Below are 13,811 nucleotides of genomic sequence, written 5' to 3' on the forward strand. Positions count from 1 at the left end.
ATTTATTGGTCCAAAATCATTTCAACGTATTCTGTCGTTGACATGATTTTTTATGTTGCTGTTGTCTCAGATGAAACCGTTGCTGCTTTTTTTTTAAAAAAAAAAAACTTGTTCACCATTGTGATCACCGAGACGACAATTATTATTTTATATTGTGCTACAAAGGCCTAAAACACATGGGACATTTGGTCAGGACTCAAAAAATTACATAATTTAAAAAATACACTATATTTTAACTTGTTTGTTTATGTTAAAAATACAGTTACTAAGTTTATTAAAATTAAGTTTTGTCGGCCTGTGCAATTTATAATCTTGCATATGCTGCCCTCTGGTGCACAAAACAGTCATCTACTGGAATTCATATTCAGATGTAGCCTATACTTTATGAGAGAAGAACCACACAAACAAGAAGCTTTCCTTTAAGTTAATAACTGTTTATTGTGTTTGCGTTGGAAAGTTTCTGATATGGTGCCCAAAGAGGGCGGATATGACAAATAACATCATGCGGAGGATTTGCACGATGCTGTCACTATACATGTTTGGCACTAATTTGACACGACAGGCAATATCTGGACCAAATTAATAATAATAAAAATAAAATAAAAAGAACAATACCAGATTGCTATTATGTTGTCAAAGTGCAACAAATGCAGAACATATGCTTTCTCAGCTATGTGCAATGTTCTACATATATTTGGGGTAGAATAATATGAATTTACAATATAATATTTATAAATAACATTTTATTTTTTTATTTTCTCTATGATGAAATTAAGAGGCGGGTATCCTCTGTGGCAACTTGTGACAACCAATTTACTTGAGAATTGCCATAATAGGACATTAGGAAACTTAGACAAACGATAACATTAAAAACTGAAGAAAAATATTTGCAAGATAGGATATGGCACTCTATATTGCTTTGAAGAAACAGCTGATTTACAGACAGTTACAATATTTGTGATCATTGCTGTCAATTCATGACCACTTTTTGACATATTACATGAGTATCAAAGCATTCAAATAAATATATTCCATTTTAAGTGTATTTTGTTATTGCTAACATCAAGATCTATCTCTGGGCTATTATAGTGTTTTTATAGCTATAAATATGTAATTATTAACAGACATCAGCACTAATATTGTCAGAGAGGATAACAGTCAAATTTTAAAGCACATAATACAGAGGAGGAGGGGTCTAAGGCATGCACAGGGAGATTTCATGGAGTGGAAGAGATAGGTGGGAAAGAGCAGCTGTCATTCAGACCCATAAACAAACACACATAATCGTACCATACCCGCGTGACATTTTATAGCTAGTACTACATATTATTTTCATTTTAAATGGCATTGTTTAAAGCTAATCTACATTATTCCAGTCATATTCAGAGGTTAAATGCTTAATGTCGTTTTGTGTGCGGGAAGACCTGCTGTCTTAGCACTCAGTCAGATCCTTTCCACAGTGTTAACAAAACACTAGATGAATAGTCCTAGACAAGTACATGGACTCTATATTTTGGAAAAAATAGACTGACAGGAAGTCAATGAGACGGGCATAGAATAGCATGTATATGACAGTGTATATTATGATAGAATGATTGACCATGATGCATTCACACAGTAAAATACAAAATAATGTTTGATCCAGATTCACAGGCAAAATGCAAATATATGTAATTCCACACTCTTAATAAATACATTAAAAAAAAATAAAACATCTGCTCTTTTTTAAGCTAACTAAAAACTTTTAGTTCTTTTGATACTTGATGCAGTCATGCAAATAATTTACTTAAATAAAAAAATACACCAAATATTACAATAAATATAGAACATGTCAAAAGAGTGGGTGCTGTAACCCTGTATTCTTGTTTTTCCTTACAGCTTCCCTTTGCTTGTGTTTTCCTTCATCATCCTCCCACTGCATCAAAAGGGCTGGAGTTAAGATGGCTGACACAGCGGGCTGTCATTTCAAATGAGCACTAAGTAAATTACTCTCCCTCCATTATCGTAATAAGCTTTTCCCATCGAGAGAGGGAGACAGCAAGGGAAAAAAATGATATTGACCCTTTGGCACACAGACAACATTAGTCTTACTCACCAAGCCCTCTTTCTCCATCGAAGATAAAACACTCAAACATACAATGCCCGTATGAAATTTGAACTAAGAAGAGGTGAAACAGATGAGCTGTATTCCACATACTGACATTTATACTGACCTATGTAGTTGGTATATGGTAAACAACAGACTTTCTCTCTCATACACACACACACACACACACACACACACAAGAAGAGTCATGCTGTGGGCACTAGAACACATGCATTGAAATAAAAATAGGTATTTAATATTAGTACATTAACACACACAGACTCGCCCACGCAGAAACATTTCCGTTCAGTTAGACAACATACATGAAATTAAATAGCTCCTGATTCTTGCATGAAGTATTAGTATATTGAATTGGACCACAGTCAGAAAGCAGAGACAGCAGACAAATTCACACGATAAGGGATAAAGCAGCACATGAAATACGGAGTAGATGTGGTAGATACAGTATGCAGATAAATGTATGGTGAATCAGCCAATATAATTTAAGCCGATAAGAACACAGGATAAATACAAGAAAATTATATAAAAAAGTGGGATCCTGAGGACCAGTGTAAATGAGGGTTTCTAGGTTCCAGTGGAACAGACATGCACGCTCACTGTTCAGAGGTAATATAACTATAACATTTTTATCGGATAACATACATTTGATGACCGTAGCACTTGATAATCTCTAATAGCAGCTTGAATTCACCTCTCCTTATATATATATATATATGTCACATAATATAATTGAGTGATAAGTATAATATTCTATACAAGGAGGAATAAAACTCTGCACTAAAGTGCAACATTCACAAATTCATTCTCATGCCTACTCTCAGACAGTAATCAACGAAAAAGCTTTGGCAACCTTTGCTGTTCTGTAAAGAGACTATTAAGGGTTATGGTCATCAGTTTTCCCTTTCTTTGACCTGCACTTTCTTACATTTTCATCAGATTTATCTAGAGGTCTGTGCAGCGCTCCTGCTTGCTGTAATGGTCGAACTGGCTCTTCCAGTGCATCATGTAAGAGCTCCAGCGATGGAACTCCATTTTCCACTGTCGTTCAACATCATCAATGTTGTCTGGGTAAGAAATATGAAAATAAATGAGGAAAACAACAACATGAGCTTTGACAGAAAGGCAAGAGAAAAAAGTTGAAGGAAGAATGATTTTAAGAATGGCAATATTTCTGTACAAAGAGCTGTAAAAATGAAGTAATCCATTAAACTACTCAATAGTACCACATCACTATAAAGGCTCCACCCATTTAACAGAGCATTTGCCAACAGCCCCCAAAGGAGAATTTATAATTTACGATTTTAAGTGACTATACACAGGCCTGCACAATCCTCCCTGCCCCCACCCAAAAGAGCAAGTGTTTAATTGCTATATACTCTGGTTCACTTCCAGTGTAATAGTTGGCACAGGACATTTGTTTATATTCGAAGCACAACAGATACACTTGCACAGACAAGGCATTTCCTTGAGAAATAAAGTGGATAGTTTATATTATGGCTGTAATATATGGCTCTTAAACTATTACACTCTTTTGCCCACAGAACCAAAAGAAAAAAACAAATAATAAAAATAATACAAACAAAATGTATACTCCTGAAAACAAGAAATCTACACATATATTCTCACTTTTAATTTATGAAAATCATAATTACATTGTTCTGTTATTTCGGACTTCAAATATGTTCAAACAAATGAAAAAAGTAAGACACAGGGAAATTAGGTAGACAAACGTTGTCTTTTGTAAGATGATTTAATCTTACTATTATGTAGACTCCCTCTCCTAAACAACAATAAATTCCACTGACCCATTACATAAAACACAAGCCTGCAGTTTGTCATCTTCAAAATAAACTCTAAGAAAATGACCTACAGTATCTCTGTAGTTCCTTTATGTGCATGTTAATAGATATAAGACGATGTAAATGCATGACAGAGGAATATACTGGTAGGGTTTGTTACCTGTGATGTTAAGCAGGCGAGGCAGGAAGCGGTTCCACAGAGCACAAACCTGTGTTCTTAGACCTTTGTGCACCTTTAGTGGCTCGGTGTTCAAGCCCACATGCTTTTGCTCAGTAGATGTAAATTGAGGCCACCGCTTCGACTGTCGATTGTCTGTGAAGGTGCCATCGGTGTTAGCGTTGGGATTACTTCATGGAGACAGAAAAAAGAAGGTAGGGAGTTAACCTTTACAGGCAACAATACAAAACTTTCCACAACTATTATTTAAATCAAACCTTTTCTGAAAAAGCATGATGACAAATCTTTTATGGGCATTCTTTTGCTATTTTGCCACCTCTTACCCAGTGCGAGCGAAGTTGGCCCAGTATTTCATTATTCGTCGACTGAGTTTCTCTTCGTCTGCTGTGTAATTGAGTCGTTTTTCTAATGGCAGGCCAAACACAAACTCAATTTCATAACCATGGATTACACCCATCCACTCAGGCCAGGCCAGGTTTGAGGCTCGATGGTCAAACAGGTAAAGGTACACAGCACCTAAGGACAAAAAGAAGAGGTACAGACTGAGAAAAACCAGTATTGCACGATTATATATTAAAGATACACTCTGTTAATGTCCATTTTGCTCTATCTTCATCCCATCGGTATTGGATTTTATACTGACATTTGTTCGGCAAGGATGCATTAAGTTTATTAACTGTTGACACTTCACTCTGGCGTGTGTTTTACGCTCTTTATTTTTTTACTACTATTATGACCTTACCTTGTGAGTTGCCACTGTTGTAGCTTGCTGGTCCTGAGTTTCCCCAGCCTAGTGTCCCTGGAGCTGCAGCTCCTGGCTGGGAATGGAGGGCAACGTGGTGGGCATAAGACTTCGCAAAGTGCTGCAGAGGACAGATGACATTTTGATCTCCTACAATATCGTCCATGGCGTCTCGATTCTTCTGGGGGTTGTTCTCATCCATCCAGTCAGTGTACTGAAGGATAACTGCCTCCAAGCCAATCTCATTAGCATGAGGAACGCCCATCTTCACACCTTCAAGAAAGTCTTCTCGAGATATCAAACTCTCATTGTCTTTACTGAATCCTGGTGCACCATAAAGCAAGAAGTAAGATCCCTCATCCTGATTTACACCCATCAGGATCTGAGTGTATTTAAAGTTCCCCGAGCTAAGCATGGCATCTGGGGTGTCGGGAAGAAAAATGCCATCTACGACGGGTACAAAGGAAAAGCGGAACAAGCTGCTATAAGGGAGCACTAGCCACTCCTGATCAATTAGTTCCTGTGGTTGTTTGTTCCTCAGGCAGTCAACCAGCTCAGTATCATTACCCTCCTTGCAGCCAACGAGTTTGCCTAACGAGGTGGCCCTCCGACGAGCCTCATCAAAGCTAACAGTAGCCCAGGGGGTATTAGGAACACCGCTCTGCATTATGGCACGTGTGAAGAACGGGCGGCTGTCTGGTGACAGAACATGCATGCCAACTGATGCTCCCCCAGCACTTTCTCCAAAAATGGTGACCAGTTTTGGATTACCGCCAAAGAAGTGGATGTTTTCTTGGACCCACTGGAGGGCCATCCTCTGGTCAAGGAGACCCACATTTCCTGGTGCTTCTGATGAGCCATTGAGGGCAAGGAATCCAAAAGCTCCAACACGATAGTTCATAGACACAACCACTACCTTTTCAGAGTATGCCAAGTATCGACCATCATAGACGTCGAGAGAGGAGGAGCCACTATAGAAGCCGCCACCGTATATCCAGACCATTACTGTGAGATTCTGTGGCCTAGGGGCAGGAGGTACCCACACATTAAGGTACAGGCAGTCTTCGCTCATCACTCTGTTGGGGTTCCACATCTCGATACCTGGAAAGCCTGGGTAAGAGGTGTCTACAAACTGAAAGCAGGCATTTGGGTATTCGCTAGCCTCGAAGACACCATTCCAGGGCTTTTTGGGCTCTGCTTTCTTGAAACGCCTCTTCCCCAGCGGAGGTTCAGCGTATGGGATGCCCAAGAAAGCAATCACATGACTCCGGTCTGGAACAGGCAAGCGTACACCCTGCACACGGCCCAACCTTGTTGCTACTATGAGGTCAGATTCACTCTGTGCAAGACAGCAGTTGAAGAGGTACATGAGGAGCACAGCGGGCAGAAGGAAAATGTCTGAGGTCTTCATGGTGATTTTCTTTTGTTGGCTGGAAAACTACTGTGATCTCACTGTTCTGAGCCAAGGTCAGTATGACCTGTGAAAGACAAAAGTTACAAAACTAAGGCAAAAAAATAGATTTGTGATCCATTCAATTTCATTCTATGCATGTGAATGCAGAAGACCAGAAACACAAGCTCATTCAAAGAAAGTTTCCCAAGTATAAATTTCAATACCTACGAATTTTGCATTGCAAAAAAAATAACGACTTGATGGAAATCAATGTATATTTAAAATTTGCATGCTCTAAGCCTAGTGTGACTAAAAAACATTGACAGGGATTTCCAGGCCATACGTTCTACAGCAGTGCGACCAAACAAAAAGGGACTGATGCCTATAGAAATTCGGAGTGTACTTTAGTTAGGTTTCATGCTCATTTTCTAGAACCCACAAAAATACCTGCGAGGTGAATATTTATGTTGTACATGTTGCCTGGTTGCTATGCTGACTGGATTAGTTCTGGGGTCACAGATAGGGATAAGAGCACATGAATTTGACTGCAGCTGTGTGAGTGTCTGTTTAAACAAGGCTATTTCTGTTCCCCCTGCCTCCTTTGCCTTTGTGGGGTTCTATTTTTGAGGGTGTTACTTCTCTCTATCAGTCCTTCTGCCTCTCTGTCTATCCAACCCTTTCTCTTTTATATGCATGCAACACAAAGCATCACTTAATGCAAGTGATTTCAGCAACCCAACTTTTATATAATTAGAGACATTTTGCCAGAAAATGACAATTTTGTCATCATTCACTCATGTTGTACTTACTTTCTCCTATGTAAAACACACAAAAAAAGATATTTTGAAAACACTTTGTTTTTTCTCATACAATAATCTTTGACTTTCATTGTATGGAAAAACATTTGAAACATTCCTACACATACTGTCTTTTGTGTTCTGCGGAAGAATCAAGAATGAAATACAGGCTTTCAAAAGCACCATCCATGGATTATTAGGATAAAGGATATCGTAATAAGGAATTGGTGCCAAATGCATTAAACTGGACTGCTCATTACATAATATATTGGCCGTTTCAGAGAAACTGATCTTAAAATAACAAGCAAGATTATATTGGAATCAATAGTGAAAAGAGGCTTGGGGGACTGCAATGCAATTTATCAGTCACAGCATCTCAATGGATTTATTAATATCTTAAAAGACAGCTGCATGCCAGAAATGGGGGGCAAGGGTAGCTATAAGTGGGGATCGGGGGGGATAGGCAGAGGGGGAGAGGCTGCCGGGACTCAAATTAGATCCTGGAATCCATGTATGAAGTTCACTGGGGGGTTTGCTTTCAGCTTGGGATTACACGTTGTTGTGCACACCATCATATCATTAAACACACAGCTTTCTTTCTCTATATAACTTTCCACAATTCTTTCCTATGAGGAAGAATGATAGTCTGTCTTTTTCAATTTAACAAGAAACTTTTTTCATGTGCTAAACCATTAAGCACATTTGTTGGCCTATTTGTCCCTTTCTCATTCTTTGTATTTGTCACAATCACTGCCAGCAAACCTTAATCTATCCATCTAGGTTGAACTCTGTTGCCATGGAAATTAAGAGCCCGCACTACTCACTGCATCCTCACTTATTTGTACAGTCGGCCTGTACTTGATTTGACCATTTTTTCCTATCTCTATGACTGTTGCATACTTTTTGTGTTAATGAAGAAGTTAATTAACCCTTTAAAATGGTCAAAAAAGAGCCATTTATCAATTTTGTAAAGACCACAAGTAGGTCCAACCAATGTAATAAAACGCAGAATAAACATGATCAGTCTGTCTAACAGTGGAAGCAAGGATTTTGACCAAATTAATACCACCAGCAAACCTAAATGACGCTCTATCCATGCTGTCAGTTCGTGGTACCCACAGCGTGACATGACCAACAGGCCAAAACATTTCAAAACTGACAGTTTGATGAGCAGCACTGAGATCGATGGAATTTTCCGTTTCGTGGTCTGTCCGTCTAATATTTCATGAGAGAGTGCTCAGCACCGAACACGTGCCAACAAATACACACTTGTGCTCATTCTGTCCAGAAGCCAACTGTAGAGATGATAATATTACAATTACAACTACAATATTTTAAGCTTTCAAACAATCCCCCAGTTGATGAGGTAGTGTGCATGCTACAATAGAATATTAACATTAATTGCCCTTCTCTGAGGCAGTTGTACGACTATAATTAACTTTTCCCAGCGGAGCACAGCTTCTGAAGTCTAAAAGCTTATCATAACTGCATCAACATCTGAGTCAGAAGTCTCTATGTAATTGTGAGACCAAGTGGGTCATTCTTGTTATGCAGTATATTTTGAGCTATCTAACTTAAATGAATATGCCTGTGTTGTAGTTATCAGACTTTCAGAAATGTGCTCTGGTCAAGTCAGTTTTCTAAATTAAGGGTTTGTTGCAACTGAGCATATGCACTTGTATTTGTATTAATTGTAGCTTGATTATTTACACAATGGAAAGATAATTAACTGGATCCTAGGATAGAGACAAAAAAAAGGTACAGTTAAGACATTTATCAGTGAGGGATTTAAGTTAGCTTACATGAGGATGTCACCACTCACCAGTCATTTAATCTTGATATTTTTAAACGTTTTTAGGAAAATGTGGCCATTTCATCAATATCACAGCCTGGAGGATGATGTCATCACAACATGGCTTTTGATAGTTAAAGGGAAACAATAGAAGACTAACAAGATGGAAAGTGATAGGTTTTTCTGTACATGTCCTCTATGTAATAATTACCCATTTAAAAAAAAATCCAAGATTTTTTATTTTTTATTTGAAATATTCTAATTAGAAAAAGGAAACACCTGGAATATTTATTAAACTGCAGTGTACAACATGAAAAAATAATATGAAAAAAAAAAAAAAATAATCCACGCAAAAAGAGATGAAACTATTTGAAATCCATCCCTATTTACATAATTGTGATACTCGGTGAAAAAAAAAAAGAAAGCTAACTAACTAATATGTATTATCAACACAAATTGGAAGTGCAATATTTTATCAAATTTATTAAGACATATAATGGGTACATGGAAACATAAAGCATAGCAATAAAGACCCAAGTCAAAAAAATACAGTAAAGCTACCTGTTATAAATAAAATAAACTCATTCATCTAACCCTGACATGAAAGCTATGATAGGGATATCCGACAACATTTATAATTCAAATCACCATGCTTTGCGGTGAACATCAATAAATAGAAATCACAAACGCGCGCGTAAATTGAGCGTTACGTACCAGGAGGATTCAAAGCAAACGAGTGGCCAGTTGCCGCTCTAGTGAAGTGGTAGAAAACCAAAGGAGACGGGAAGGTTACAAGTAGACAGGTGCTGAAGGTAAACAAGACTTAATATCAGGCAAACAGGGCCTCCGAGTGCGCGTGCGCCACTGTATTTCTCTAGCTAGCACGTCTAATTACATCCATTCTTTAGCGCCACAAATATGACCATTAAAGGCACGAGCATCCAATACTTACAATGAGTTTCGTTTTTGCTTGCTTGTTTATAAATATTTGTTCACAATGCGCATAATTTCAGCGTTTGACACGTTTCTGGCATTATCCGTATATAGCGGACTATAAAACAGAAATTAAAGTCAGTGCTTCGTATTACAATTATGCAACAATAATCGGTTTGGCCTGCAAAAATGACATACAAATAAAAACGTCGTTAAATGTTGTTATATTCCTAATTAGAAACGCTACAAACCGACCTGTATTCATGACTGTACAACTACAGCAACATACTACATAATATAAACAATACAGTAAATAATAATGTAAACTGCCTTCTTCGGTTATAAATGCAACATGAATCGAAATGTAAATTATGCCCCGAGTACGTTAGCTAGAATACTGACGCCAAATTCTGATCTCATCTTTTGTATATTTTATTATTTTTACACAGTGTAGACTGGACTAGTCAACTGAAGAACATATGAAGTACCCGAGTAAAAGCTCACAGAAGCCGCAAAGATGACTAAATTATTGTAGGCTACCTGGTGATTCCGGTTCACAAGCCGGCTTTGCTTCAGCGCCTCTCCCCTGGGCTCTTCCCCTCCTCTGCCTGTCCTTGAATGAAGAAAGCCAGAATTGTTGCCGTGCCGTAGGGCGATAAGCAAAAGCAGGACAACTGGGCTAGGGGTAGCGTGGAGGGAGTGAATTATAGTGTCGCCTGTCTGATTTTAACGCTGGATCAAGCTCTGACGAAACTAGAAGAATCGCACTGCATTACTGTGTCGGTAGGGGGAGACTCGTTATAAGCATTAAAAAAACAAAAAAAACAAACAAACCATAGAGTTCTCGCGAGACGGTGAACCACTGTTGTTCGCTCTCAACAACCACCCAGTTCTAAAGTGCCTATGTAGGGTGCGTCGTTTGCACAGGCGTCAGCATTAAGTGCACTTGTCTGGTCCACTGTATTGCATGTTTTGTATCGCAGTGTAAATGAACGCACAGTGTGCATTTTCGGTATTTATCATAAAGATTTTTTTTTTTTCTTAAATTACCCCCAAAATAGAATAAAATGCATCTCTAAAAATTCTTTTTAAATCTCAACATACTGTACGTAACAATGAAGGATCGGTTTCTGTTTGAATATATGTTTGAATTGTCTAAATAAGCAAAATAGCCTATAGTCAAAAAATGCATTTCATGGCATCATAAAATCATACCGTGTATCTTTTCAACAGATAAGCATAGGCTACTGCATACATTTGTATCTAAATATCTATATTTGTTTCCATATCATAGATATTTGTTTAAGATAAGTTAAGGTATCACCTTCATTGTGTCAAATCAGTGCTGATCCAGTCTTCCTCAGGTTATTGTCTTGCCTTGATAACACGAGCTTATCACACAAAAGCACAAAGCATGGAAGAGAATATCAAAGGAAAGTATTAAGTTATATCTCAAATACTTTAAAGGACTTGAGCCTCCACTGAAAAAGAAGTTGTCTTTTGCCCATGTTCTTAGTGTCCATGTGTACAGTTTAATGTTTAATTAACATTAGTTATTTCTATTGATGATGAAGGCAGAGGAAAATTTGTCTTGCTAAATGTATTATCATCTACCTTGCTGGTGTTGAGATGGAAATGGTTAAGATTACACCACTCTGCACAGTTATTTTCCACATTCCTTTATTCCTCCGTACTTCCATTGCTAATGACCAGGCCCAAACAGAATCTGCTTCCACAGAACTCAGCAGAAGATTTCCTCAGAATTGAAGTACTTAAATTTCTACACATGCCATGCCCCTCACTTGTATGCTTATTAAACATTTTGATGAAGCAGAATAATGCTTTTAGCTAGAAATAAGAGCGAGGTACTCTCGGTTCAGATTAACACACTTTTTACCATATATCCATTTTGCAGATTTAGAACGATCAGCACAGAAAAGTCAAAAAAGCCATCAGATTAATTCTGGGCCTTTTACTGAACTACGAGAGCCCATACAGATGATGAAGCTTTGAGTTTATCTACCTGTTAGAGTCCATCTCAGTAGAGCTCAGTACCACCAAGGGATCTGTACAGACATTAGTGTATCCCCTTAGCATTGGGGTCTGTATGGTGTTAAAGGGATAGTTCACCCAAAAATTAAAATGATCTGATTTACTCACCCTTAAGCCATCCTAGGTGTATATGACTATCTTCTTTCAGACGAACAGTCGGGGATATTTTTTTTAAAAATCCTTAGTCCTCCAAGGTTTATAATGGTTGTGAATGGGGGGCCGCATTCTAAACAAAAAAAAAATGCATCCATCCATAATCAAAGTAATCCATACGGCTCCAGTGGGTTCATAAAGGCTTTTTGAAGTGAAGCGATACGTTTTTGTAAGAAAAATATCCATATTTAAAACTTTATAAATTCAAATAACTAGCTTCTGGTGGACGGATTACTTTGATTATGGATAGATGCATTATTATTATTTTTTTGTTCAGAATGCAGCCCCCTATTCACAACCATTATAAACCTTGGAGGACTAAGGATATTTTTAAAAATATCTCAGATTGTGTTCGTCTGAAAGAAGATATGCACCAAGGATTGCTTAAGGATGAGTAAATCATGGGATAATTTTCATTTTTGGGTGAACTAACCCTTTAAAGTGTGGGAGACACCCTGACTCACAGCACATCCCTGTAACCATGTAGAATATTTATTTTTGTAAAAAAAAAAAAAAAAAAAAAAAAAAAAAAATGTGTGTTGAAGTTTTATTATTGAAAACGTATAGTAAAAGAGTGGCTGTCCTATTGCTATTAGTGTAGGCCTACTCTTCGCTAGTGCATATTCTAGTCTTTGATTTCAAAATTATAGTGCACCATTTTAAATGCTAATACAGTGTAAATCCATCTTCCTCCTTGTTGGTTCTGCATTCTGTGATTCCTGCCAAATCAGCACCAGCCATGGCATCCATGTATTTCCAAGCCAAGCAGAGAGTGAAAAAACTGCAGACAGAAAAACGCAGAGAGATGGTGGATAGAAAAAAAGCCTTGTCAGAGCAATCAATAAGGGCAGTTAAAAGCATCTGTTTGCTGAGCTCAACCTATTATCTAATTGCTGGCCTACTGGTGATTGCATGGACACATTAATCTCTCTCCCTCTCTCTTTGTACCCCTAATAATTCTGGCCTCATAATTCACTGCTTTAAATTTCAGCAATTTGAAGACAAAATGCTGATTATGTTTGTAAAGATACTCAAAAACTAGTTACGCCATTAGGAAGACATGTTTAGTCAGAAACAAAAAGATTTTTTCATTCACCAATAAGAAATGTATTTATTTGAGTAAATTTACATGAAATTTATATGAATGTCATTAAAGAAATAGATGTACTGAATCAATCTTTAAGCATAATGATGACAGTAATGATGATTATGATTGACAGCAGGCATACAGGATCCTTATTCGTGCTCCAAGTGGAATACAAATCATAAAGAGTAACACAAAGAGCTGATATGCAGAATTGTTCCAGTTTTGCCAACATTCTTTTCTTTGCTCTTTACCCAGCGTGCATTAGAAAAGGTCTGTTTGAAACTGCTCCCCCAGCAGGCCAAAGTGTGGAAATGCAGAGCAGAGCAGCTTGAAAGTCAGTTCTGGCCTGGGTAGCTACTTACCTATCATTTGTTACTGAAATTACATTACATTACTAACTACAATTTTTATAATCTATTAGATTACATGTTTTGTGTAATGCATTCAGACTACTTTTTGATTACTTTAAGAATATTTTGACTTAACTTGTTAATAACAGAGATTTAAATAGAATTGTTTTAAACCATAAATACAAAAAAGAAAAAGAAAATGCATTCCATTCTTTATTAACAACATTAAGTGAATAAAAATTACATTAGGTGTTAATAAAGTTGTTGATAAAACAAGTTTACTTTAAAATCCTTTTAATTTATTTGTCTCTATAAGTGAAATGATTTCTATAAATGATTACCTAGTGGCTGGTATGTGCAATTCCACAAAACCAGAAACCATTTTAAAATTTTGCTCACTTTTTCTGTTTACACCTGGTCACTTCATG

General features: G+C 37.3%; 1 protein-coding gene across 2 annotated transcripts; it reads right to left on the minus strand.

Moving 5' to 3' along the window:
* Positions 1–413: 413 nt before the first annotated feature.
* Positions 414–10,555, minus strand: ache (acetylcholinesterase). Of its 2 annotated transcripts, none has more exons than XM_051900991.1 (5): positions 10,282–10,555; positions 4,827–6,304; positions 4,408–4,600; positions 4,067–4,254; positions 414–3,171 (listed from the first exon to the last, which is right to left on the minus strand). In XM_051900991.1, the coding sequence occupies exons 2-5, from the start codon at positions 6,235–6,237 to the stop codon at positions 3,050–3,052; spliced, it is 1,914 nt and encodes a 637-aa protein (XP_051756951.1). In that variant the 5' UTR covers positions 6,238–6,304; positions 10,282–10,555; the 3' UTR covers positions 414–3,049. The 2 variants fall into 2 exon arrangements, with proteins under 2 accessions (XP_051756951.1, XP_051756952.1); XM_051900992.1 differs by lacking the exon at positions 10,282–10,555 and adding an exon at positions 9,523–9,674.
* Positions 10,556–13,811: the final 3,256 nt, after the last annotated feature.

Source organism: Ctenopharyngodon idella, chromosome 7 (genome assembly GCF_019924925.1).
Source record: "Ctenopharyngodon idella isolate HZGC_01 chromosome 7, HZGC01, whole genome shotgun sequence".
Classification (NCBI taxonomy): Eukaryota; Metazoa; Chordata; class Actinopteri; order Cypriniformes; family Xenocyprididae; genus Ctenopharyngodon; species Ctenopharyngodon idella.

Excerpts from the sequence above, each read along its gene's own strand:
- ache (XM_051900991.1), bottom strand. The coding sequence starts at position 6,237 with ATGAAGACCTCAGACATTTTCCTTCTGCCCGCTGTGCTCCTCATGTAC. Across the intron at positions 4,601-4,826 it reads CAACAGTGGCAACTCACAAG|GTGCTGTGTACCTTTACCTG; the intron begins GTAAGGTCATAA and ends TTTTGTCCTTAG. Across the intron at positions 4,255-4,407 it reads GCCAACTTCGCTCGCACTGG|TAATCCCAACGCTAACACCG; the intron begins GTAAGAGGTGGC and ends GTCTCCATGAAG.